The sequence below is a fragment of the Myotis brandtii genome, unplaced genomic scaffold (genome assembly GCF_000412655.1).
Source record: "Myotis brandtii unplaced genomic scaffold, ASM41265v1 scaffold15, whole genome shotgun sequence".
NCBI lineage: Eukaryota > Metazoa > Chordata > Mammalia > Chiroptera > Vespertilionidae > Myotis > Myotis brandtii.
Genome location: NW_005355410.1, coordinates 1604990 through 1615780, shown reverse-complemented (window position 1 = coordinate 1615780; position 10791 = coordinate 1604990). Strand labels below are relative to the sequence as shown.

At 41.1% G+C, this 10791-nt stretch overlaps 1 protein-coding gene across 11 annotated transcripts in view; it reads right to left on the bottom strand.

Annotated features, from left to right (window-relative positions):
• ZC3H13 (zinc finger CCCH-type containing 13) overlaps positions 1 to 10791 on the bottom strand; it is a 135337-nt gene that overhangs the window by 64568 nt on the left and 59978 nt on the right. For 5 of the 11 annotated variants that reach the window (XM_014535742.1, XM_014535744.1, XM_014535745.1 and 2 more), the window contains exon 9: positions 3690 to 3740. The exons of the other annotated variants lie outside the window; for them this stretch is intronic. In XM_014535742.1, the coding sequence (XP_014391228.1) occupies positions 3690 to 3740 (51 nt within the window). The remainder of the gene's footprint in view (positions 1 to 3689; positions 3741 to 10791) is intronic. 11 annotated transcript variants of the gene reach the window in all.

The following is a 10791-nucleotide window of genomic DNA, read 5'->3' as shown; positions in this document are numbered from 1 at the left end:
CAATAGAGTCAGCAGGTAGGTGCCATTATCTGAATCTCCATCAACCTGAGTAACACTATTAACCCTGCCCTGGTGATTCCCTGAAATCCTGTTCCACCAAACTGGCAGGCACACCCAAGCTGTTTCCATACAAATGGCCTGTCTTGGCTCATGCTTCAGACTTTCCTAAAATTTCTCAGACAAGCAGCATCTGGCCTCAGTGTGCCCTGTACCACTTGCTAAATGGCCCCAGGCTTGGTACTAGCAGTAGCCGGCCTTAGTTTCCAGCTTGGCCTTTTCTGGGCACCTCTAATTCTAGCTCAAGTAGTAGCCACCTGCAATTATTTTGTAGCTCATGCTGGGTGGCCCCAGATAGGTGGTAGCTGACCTTGGCTGCATGCACCTCCCAGGAAGCCCCAGAGCCAGTGCACCTGGTGGACAGCTTCAGATCACACTGAAGCACTATCTAACCACCTCCACAAGTGACACACTCTGGGGCAGATTCAGCAGGCACTAGAGCTCCACTGAAGCAGGCCCATCTCTGTGGGGTGGACCCTGTACAGCTGATTCTCCACAGTGGTTGTGGTCATAGCTAGTCCTTGCAGCAAATCGGCCTGGGAGTAAATCCCTCCCATTGATGTGCCAATAGCAATCAAGGATCAACTACAACAGAAGGGTGTATACAGTCCACACAAGATTGTAGAGGGGGACAAGCTGGAGTGCCTAGTTCATGTGACCGTGGAAGTTAAGCCACTAGATTATACAGAACACCTTCTACATTAGGCCACTTTACCAAGTCCAGGAGATGTAACAGCTCTACCTTATACACGGAAACAAACAGGAAGGCTGACAAAAGGAGGAGACAAAGAAACATGTCTGAAATGAAAGAATAGAACAATACAGTCCTCGGGTTACGTCGGAGTACATCGTTTCGTGGTTATGTCGCCATCTCCCATTTATTTATATAAAAAAAAAGTTCTGTCATTTCAACGTATGTACATATGTGCTTTATGTTCTTTATTATTTATTTACCACAAGTAAAGGTCAGGAATTGTTATCTTTCTTTTAAATTTTTTTTACTATTTCACTTCATTACTGCTGTGTATGTGCTCCATGTGAGTGACATAGGTGCTTATGTAGGTGGGTTCCAACTTATAGCGAAAATTGAGTTACGTCACACTGTAGGAATGGATCTCCGACGTAACCCGAGGACCTACTGTATAGGAAAAGAACTAAACAAAATGGAGACAAGCAATCTACTATATGCAGAGTTCAAAATACTGGTTATACTAATGCTCAAGGAACTTAGTGAGAATTTCAACAGCATAAAAAAGGACATTGAAACTATAAAAAAGAAATACTCAGAAATGAAGGATACACTAACTGAAATGAAGAATAATTTACAGAAAATCAACAGTAGAGAAGATGAAGCAGAGAATAAAAAAAATGATTTTGAATAAAATGAAGAAAAAATACCCAATCAGAATAGCAAAAATAAGAATACATACAATGAGGATAGTGTAAGAAGCCTCTGCGACAACTTCAAGCTTATCCACATATGCATCATGGGAGTGGCGGAAGAATAAGAGAGAGTAAGAAATTGAAAACCTATTTGGAAAAATAATGACAGAAAACTCCCCTAGCCTGGTGAAGGAAATAGACACACAAGTCCAGGAAGTGCAGAGATTCCCAAATAAGATGAATCCAAAAAGGATCACACAAACACACATTAGAGTTAAAATGGAAAAGGTTAATTACAAAGAAAGAATCTTAAAAGCAGCAAGAGAAAAATAGTTATATACAAGGCAGCTCCCATAAAACTTTCAGCTGATTTCTCATCAGAAACTTCGCAGTCCAGAAGGGACTGGCAAAATATATTTAAAGTGATGAAAAGCAAGGACTTACAAACATGATTACTCTATCCAGCAAAGCTATCACTTAGAATCAAAGGATATATAAAGAGCTTCCTAGACAAGAAAAAGCTAAAGGAGTTCATCACCACCAAACCAATATTACATGAAATGTTAAAAGGTCATCTTTAAGAAGAAAAAAATTGTCAAAAATATGAACAATAAATACATATCTATCAAAAACTGAATCTAAAAAACACCCAAAAAACAAAAACACCAAAATGAACAAGCAGAACAGACACACACTCACGGATACAGAGAATATTTTGAAGGTTGCCAAATGGAAGGGGGTTTAGGGGGAAGGGGTAAAAAAGGTGAAGGGATTAAGAAGTACAAGTTGGTTGTTACAGAATAGTCATGAGTATGTAAAGTATAGCACAGGGAATACAGTCAATAATAATGTAATAACTATGTATGGTGTCAGATGAGTATGAGATTAGGATGATCACTTAGTAAGTTATATTATGTCTAACCACTGGGGTATACACCAGAAAAATAATATAACATTGAAAAAAAAGTGAGAAAATGTGAGTTTACAAAAGCTTTTAGTGCAGTTTAAAAATAATAGTCAATTGCCCAAATGGCATGGCTCACTGGTTGAGCATCAATCTATAAACCAGGAGATCTCAGTTCGATTCTCGGTCAGGGCACATGCCCAGGTTGTAGGCTTGATCCCCAGTAGGGAGCATGCAGGAAGCAGCTGACTAATGATTCTCTCTCATTATTGATGTTTCTATCTCTCTCTCCCTCTTTCTTCCTCTCTGAAATCAATAAAAATATATTTAAAAAAATAAGTCACCCTTTGGAACTTTTTCAAGTAAAATAGATTTCAATATTCAGGTAATTATAATGAACTGATTAAAGATAAAAAGAATTACCTACCCTGTTAATAGTATCATCTCATTTAAACACAAAATTCTGCTACCTACCATTTAGACTAAAGCGTATTACTAGTCATCAATGAAAACATATTTAACTAAATGTCCAGCAGAATGAGGTAACTTCTCTGATTAACTAATACCCATAAAGTTTTCCTTTGTCAAAGCCCTTGATATACTGATTAACTTTCCTGATTCAGCAAAGTATATGGGATACAAATTTTCACTGATAAAGAAAATATTACAGCTACACTAAACCATCAGTGTAACATCTACAATAGGATCATCTAGATGTAATAGGTTAAGTTTGGGATATTGAGATTCAATATTCCCCTCACAAGTAATTTTTCTGACTAAATATTCAATACAAACTTTCCTGCGAGTTTTAACTCTCCTAAAGCAAATTACAGAATAAAAATGATGTAGGTGAGAGAGAGAGACAGGTGAAAATGGTGGCTGAATAGGCAGACGGGTCCTTCGCCTTTTCCCGGAGCAGACTGAAGGAGCAATTAAATTGGAGAGCATCCGTGCGGAATTGGTAAATTGGACACAGCTGGTGAGACAATTTGCAGCTGAAAGGGCAGAATGCGCTTGGAGAATGGTAGGATCGGGGACTTGAGCTAGAGAGAGACACACGACCACCAGGCCAAAATGGTCAGAAGGAAGCTGCACTGCACCAAGTCCGAATCCCTTGGGGACAGGCCTAACATACAACTGTGGAAAGGAAGTCCACAGGGCTACTTTCGGCTGGGGAATCTAGATCTAAGTCCACAGCTGCGAGAGGCTGTGCCCAGAAAGGCAGCCTGAAGAGCTGCCTGAGCAGTGCAGTGCCAGGAGAGAAACTTGCAGTCCCATGGTTGTTTTGCCTTTGCTTTTATTCGCTAAATCCAGTTCATAGGAACTTTCAATTACAAACACTCACCCGAGTCTGCAGTGCCAGTGGAGGTGCAGATTTGTGGAGTCTGGGGAGAGGCTGTGGAGGAAAGCAGGGCAGGGAGAGGTGACCAGGAATTCGGTCCTGAGATATTCATGACCTTCCAAACCTAAGCAGCCATTTTTCTACTGAAAAGCCAGCCCCACCCAGCAGCCTCAAGGCAGCTAATTCAGCCATACCCAGACTACACCTTGAGCTGTACAAACGAAACAAAGACTCTGCATAGTCCCAAAGAGCCCCCAGAGACTGGATTGAAGAAGGGCCATTCAGTCTGGACAGTGACACCCACCTAAAGCCCTGTCAGAAACAGACACTTGAGTGATTAAGATTGACAGCAGGCAGGCTTGCAAAGCGGGCAGATTTGACCCGCCTGCTTGCAACCAAGGCTGTGGAGACAGACACAGAGGAGCGGTGGATTGCTTGGAACCTAAATACAGTGCTATCTAACAGGAAACTGAGAAATGGCAGACAGAACAGAAGAGTGGGGTCTTAAACCAGCCCCACTGGGCCAGTAAAACTTGGTTGAAGCAAATGACACTTCACTTTTTTTTCAATCTTTTATTAAAAAAATTTTTTTTGTTTATCTTTTATTGTATTACTTTTCTTCATTCTATTTTTATTATTTTATTTTTATTTTTCCATCCTTTTCTTCACTTCTCCTTCTTTTATCCTGTTTTCTCTTCTCCTGTCCCCACTTTAGTTTTTCTCTTACCTTTCTTTTAACCCTTTGTTAAAAATTGATCTTCTTTATCTGTTAATGACCCATTATTATTATTGTAGTCTCTGTTGGCTTACTCATATATCTAATATCCTCTCCCCTGCTCCACGTCCATACACCCTTCTCTCTTCTCTTTCTTCACTAGTCAGTTTTTTTCTATGCTTTTGTTTTTCCTCCGCTCTCTTACTCTCTTCTCCTAATTGTTTAATTAGTTTGACTCACTAAACTCAAGCCAATCTGCTCTTGCCTCTATTCTCCTTTTCCAAAAATAAGTGAATAGACAAATTTTTAAAAAATGTTGTTTTAGTTATTCTTTTTTTCTTATCCACTCATTCTCTTTCTACCTCCTCTATGTTAAACTGTGGTCCTTCCCCTATTCATTGAATTCCTCAACCCTACTTTCTGTATATAAACTCTGTCTCTACAGATTCTGTCCGCCCCGCCCCCTTTTTTTTCTGGGTGATTGTTGTTTGCATTTTTTGATTTATTTATTTGTTTTGTGGAGTCTTCTCCACACACACACACACACACACACACACACACACACACACACACATATATTTATCCCCCCTTCGTTTTCTCTCTTACCTTTTTCCTTTTCTCAGTATAATTTTTGATCTTTCCTCTTTCCTAATTCTCTTTTCTCTGGTGGTCACTTTTATTGGGGTTATCGGTGTTGTGTTTTGTTCCCTTTGTGTTGTGTCTTGTCGAGTTTTATTTTGGGCTGTTTGGTCAAGATGGCAGAGTGTGAGCCACATAACCAGACACCCTGAGAGGAAACTTCATCCACGAACGGGACAGTAACACTCAAGACCCAACTACACCAAGAGAACCCAATATCCCAACAAGAGGCATCCCTAGAATACCTGGCCCAGAAGACCTGAGAGATTACACCACTGGGTACCACAAAACATCTACTATATTAAGACAAACTCAAAAAAATTTGGGTGACATAGAAGTTTGATCTAATACACAGAAACAACCACAAAAGAACAGCAAAAATGGGGAGACAAAGAAACAAGCCCTTTATGAAAGAAAAGGTGGCATCATCAGAAAAGGAAATAAATGAAATGGAGGTAAGCAATTTGTCAGAGAAAGAATTCCGAGCAATGGTTATAAGGATGCTGAAAATGATGGAAGATCAATTCAACAACACATGTAAGAATCAAGATGAAATGAAGAATGACATAGCTGCAATAAAGAACACAATGGAAAGCATCAAGAGTAGACTAGAAGAAGCTGAGGACTGCATCAGCAAGTTAGAAGACAAGGTAAAAAATACAACACTCAAGCAAAGCAGCAACCAGAAAAAAACAACAACACTTAAAAAGCAGGAGAGCTTAAGGGAGCTTTGGGACAATACAAAATGAAAGAACATCTGCATAATTGGGGTACCAGAAGAAGAGGAAGTTGAGCAAGGAATAGAAAACCTGTTTGAAGGAATAATGACTGAAAACATCCCTGATTTGGGGAAGAAAAAACTCACCCAAGTCCAGGAAGCACACAGAGTTACAAACAAGATGAACCCAAAATGACCAACACCAAGACATATCAGAATTAAAATGGCAAACATCAATGACAAAGAATCTTAAAGGTTGCCACAGAGAGAGACAGAAAGTTACCTACGAGGATCTCCCATTATACTATCAATTGATTTCTCAACAGGAACACATCAGGCCAGAAGGGAATGGAATGAAATATACAGTCATGCAAAGCAAGGGACTGAATCCAAGAATACTATAACCAGCCAGGCTATCATTCGAAATTGAAGGTGAAATCAGGAGTGTCACAGATAAAAAAAGTCTAAAGGAGTTCATTACCATCAAGCCAGAAATGCAAGAAATGCTAAAAGGATTGCTGTAAAAAGAAATAGAAAGGGAAGAAGGAACACAGGCATAAAGAATAAAAATGGCAAAAACAAGTACCTACCAATAATATCCTTAAACAAAAATGGATTAAATGCTCCAATCAAAAGACATAGGGTAGCTAAATGGATAAGAAAACATGACCCATGTATCTGCTGTCTACAAGAGACCCACCTCAGAACAAAGGACTCACATAGACTGATAGTGAAGGGATGGAAAAAAATTATTCAGGCAAATGGAAAAAAAGAAATATGGGGTAGCAAATACTTATATCTTACAAAATAGACCTCAAAGTGAAGGCCATAACATGAGATAAGGAGGTCCACTTCATAATACTAAAGGGAGCAATTCAACAAGAGGATATAACTCTGATAAACATATACGCACCCAAAACAGGAGCACCAAAATACATAAAAAAAGTCTGGAAGATATCAAGGGAGAGATAGACAGCAATACAATCATAGTAGGGGACTTTAATACCCCAATGACATCAATGGATAAATCCTCTAGACAAAAAATCAGCAAAGAAACAGCAATCCTAAATGACTCATTAGATCAGATGGAATTAACTGACATCTTCAGAATATTTCACCCCAAAGCTTCAGAATATACATTCTTCTCAGGTGCACATGGGACATTTTCAAAGAAAACCACATAATGGGACAAAGGCAAAGTCTCTTCAAATTCAAGAAGACAGAAATCACATCAAGCATCTTCTCGAATCACAAAAGCATACAATTAGAAAGCAACTACAATAAAAAGAATGAAAAAAAATCAAGCACTTGGAGGCTAAATAGCATGCTATTAAATAATGATCGGGTTACCAAAGATATCAAAGAAGAAATAAAAAGCATCCTGGAAACAAATGACAATAAAAACACAAAAATCGAAAATCTATGGGACACAGTGAAAGCAGTCCTGAGAGGGAAGTTTATAGCTCTATAGGTCTACCACAAACAAACAAACAAACAAACAAAAAGAAGAAACGGTAATCTACACTAATAAAAGAGAAACATGCAAATTAGCCATCCCTCCGCTATGCTCAAGCCACACCCACAAGCCAATCAGAATGACTATGCAAATTAACCTGGCAAAGATGGCGGTTAATTTGCATACACAGGTGTGAAGCGCCCCAGGAGGCGACCGTGGCCCCGGGGTCCTAGGACGATTGCCAGCCTGAGAGGCGAGGCCTGCTGCGCCAAGCCACACCCACAATAAAAACACAAAAATCGAAAATCTATGGGACACAGTGAAAGCAGTCCTGAGAGGGAAGTTTATAGCTCTATAGGTCTACCACAAACAAACAAACAAAAAGAAGAAATGGTAATCTACACTAATAAAAGAGAAACATGCAAATTAGCCATCCCTCCGCTATGCTCAAGCCACACCCACAAGCCAATCAGAATGACTATGCAAATTAACCTGGCAAAGATGGCGGTTAATTTGCATACACAGGTGTGAAGCGCCCCAGGAGGCGACCGTGGCCCCGGGGTCCTAGGACCATTGCCAGCCTGAATAAAAAGCATCCTGGAAACAAATGACAATAAAAACACAAAAATCGAAAATCTATGGGACACAGTGAAAGCAGTCCTGAGAGGGAAGTTTATAGCTCTATAGGTCTACCACAAACAAACAAACAAAAAGAAGAAATGGTAATCTACACTAATAAAAGAGAAACATGCAAATTAGCCATCCCTCCGCTATGCTCAAGCCACACCCACAAGCCAATCAGAATGACTATGCAAATTAACCTGGCAAAGATGGCGGTTAATTTGCATACACAGGTGTGAAGCGCCCCAGGAGGCGACCGTGGCCCCGGGGTCCTAGGACCATTGCCAGCCTGAATAAAAAGCATCCTGGAAACAAATGACAATAAAAACACAAAAATCGAAAATCTATGGGACACAGTGAAAGCAGTCCTGAGAGGGAAGTTTATAGCTCTATAGGTCTACCACAAACAAACAAACAAAAAGAAGAAATGGTAATCTACACTAATAAAAGAGAAACATGCAAATTAGCCATCCCTCCGCTATGCTCAAGCCACACCCACAAGCCAATCAGAATGACTATGCAAATTAACCTGGCAAAGATGGCGGTTAATTTGCATACACAGGTGTGAAGCGCCCCAGGAGGCGACCGTGGCCCCGGGGTCCTAGGACCATTGCCAGCCTGAATAAAAAGCATCCTGGAAACAAATGACAATAAAAACACAAAAATCGAAAATCTATGGGACACAGTGAAAGCAGTCCTGAGAGGGAAGTTTATAGCTCTATAGGTCTACCACAAACAAACAAACAAAAAGAAGAAATGGTAATCTACACTAATAAAAGAGAAACATGCAAATTAGCCATCCCTCCGCTATGCTCAAGCCACACCCACAAGCCAATCAGAATGACTATGCAAATTAACCTGGCAAAGATGGCGGTTAATTTGCATACACAGGTGTGAAGCGCCCCAGGAGGCGACCGTGGCCCCGGGGTCCTAGGACCATTGCCAGCCTGAATAAAAAGCATCCTGGAAACAAATGACAATAAAAACACAAAAATCGAAAATCTATGGGACACAGTGAAAGCAGTCCTGAGAGGGAAGTTTATAGCTCTATAGGTCTACCACAAACAAACAAACAAAAAGAAGAAATGGTAATCTACACTAATAAAAGAGAAACATGCAAATTAGCCATCCCTCCGCTATGCTCAAGCCACACCCACAAGCCAATCAGAATGACTATGCAAATTAACCTGGCAAAGATGGCGGTTAATTTGCATACACAGGTGTGAAGCGCCCCAGGAGGCGACCGTGGCCCCGGGGTCCTAGGACCATTGCCAGCCTGAATAAAAAGCATCCTGGAAACAAATGACAATAAAAACACAAAAATCGAAAATCTATGGGACACAGTGAAAGCAGTCCTGAGAGGGAAGTTTATAGCTCTATAGGTCTACCACAAACAAACAAACAAAAAGAAGAAATGGTAATCTACACTAATAAAAGAGAAACATGCAAATTAGCCATCCCTCCGCTATGCTCAAGCCACACCCACAAGCCAATCAGAATGACTATGCAAATTAACCTGGCAAAGATGGCGGTTAATTTGCATACACAGGTGTGAAGCGCCCCAGGAGGCGACCGTGGCCCCGGGGTCCTAGGACCATTGCCAGCCTGAATAAAAAGCATCCTGGAAACAAATGACAATAAAAACACAAAAATCGAAAATCTATGGGACACAGTGAAAGCAGTCCTGAGAGGGAAGTTTATAGCTCTATAGGTCTACCACAAACAAACAAACAAAAAGAAGAAATGGTAATCTACACTAATAAAAGAGAAACATGCAAATTAGCCATCCCTCCGCTATGCTCAAGCCACACCCACAAGCCAATCAGAATGACTATGCAAATTAACCTGGCAAAGATGGCGGTTAATTTGCATACACAGGTGTGAAGCGCCCCAGGAGGCGACCGTGGCCCCGGGGTCCTAGGACCATTGCCAGCCTGAGAGGCGAGGCCTGCTGCGCCAAGCCACACCCACAGGCTCCCAGGACCTTGCCGGCGGAGAGCAGAGCGGGCAGAGAGCGGGAGGTTTGGAGGACTTGACAGAGCAGGAGGCCGCTAGGCATAGAGCACAGCGAGAGAGAGAGAGAGGGCGGCTTGAAGGGCGTGGCTGCCTCTGTCACCCCAGTTTCCTCATCACAGCTGTGGAAACTGACAGCAGGGAGAAGGAAGTCCCATCCCCACAGAATCAGCTAGAATCAGCCGTTGGTCAGACAGCTCTCAGCGGTCTGACAGCCAGGACTCTCATTCACCTGCATCTCCGACCATGACAGTAGAGAGGTGGGACTATGTCTAAAGAACAACTGTTGATACAACGTAGCTCTGCAGCTGAAAGATGCTGGGGTTATCGACAGAAAATGTCTGCAGAGCAGCGTGCGTCTGATCTTGAAAGAAGGTGGTGCCTGTGACAGGATGTATCTGAACACCAGCTACTGGAAAAATGTCGCTCTGATGCCGAAAAACACCAGTGTTTATAGACAGAAAATGTCTAAAGACCAACATGCCTTTGAAGTTGAAAGAAGGCGGTGGTGACGACAGAATATGTTGAAAGAACAGTCATCAACAAGTACTACCAATACTGGTAGGAACTGCCTTCTCAGCGAAATGGAGTACATGAGGATGCAATTCTCGAACATAGTTGTGGTGGAATGACTGTTCGATGTGAATTTTGCCTATCACTAAATTTCTCTGATGAAAAACCATCCTATGGGAAATTTACTCGATGTAGCAAAGCGAAAGTCTGTCCAAATGATGTATGTTTTCCAGATTACCTGGCATATTTAAAAAGATTAATGACAAACGAAGATTCTGACAGCAAAAATTTCATGGAAAATATTCGTTCCATAAATACTTCTTTTGCTTTTGCTTCCATGGGTGCAAATATTGCATCGCCATCAGGATATGGGCCATACTGTTTTAGAATACACAGACAAGTTTATCACCATACTGGAACTTTACATCCT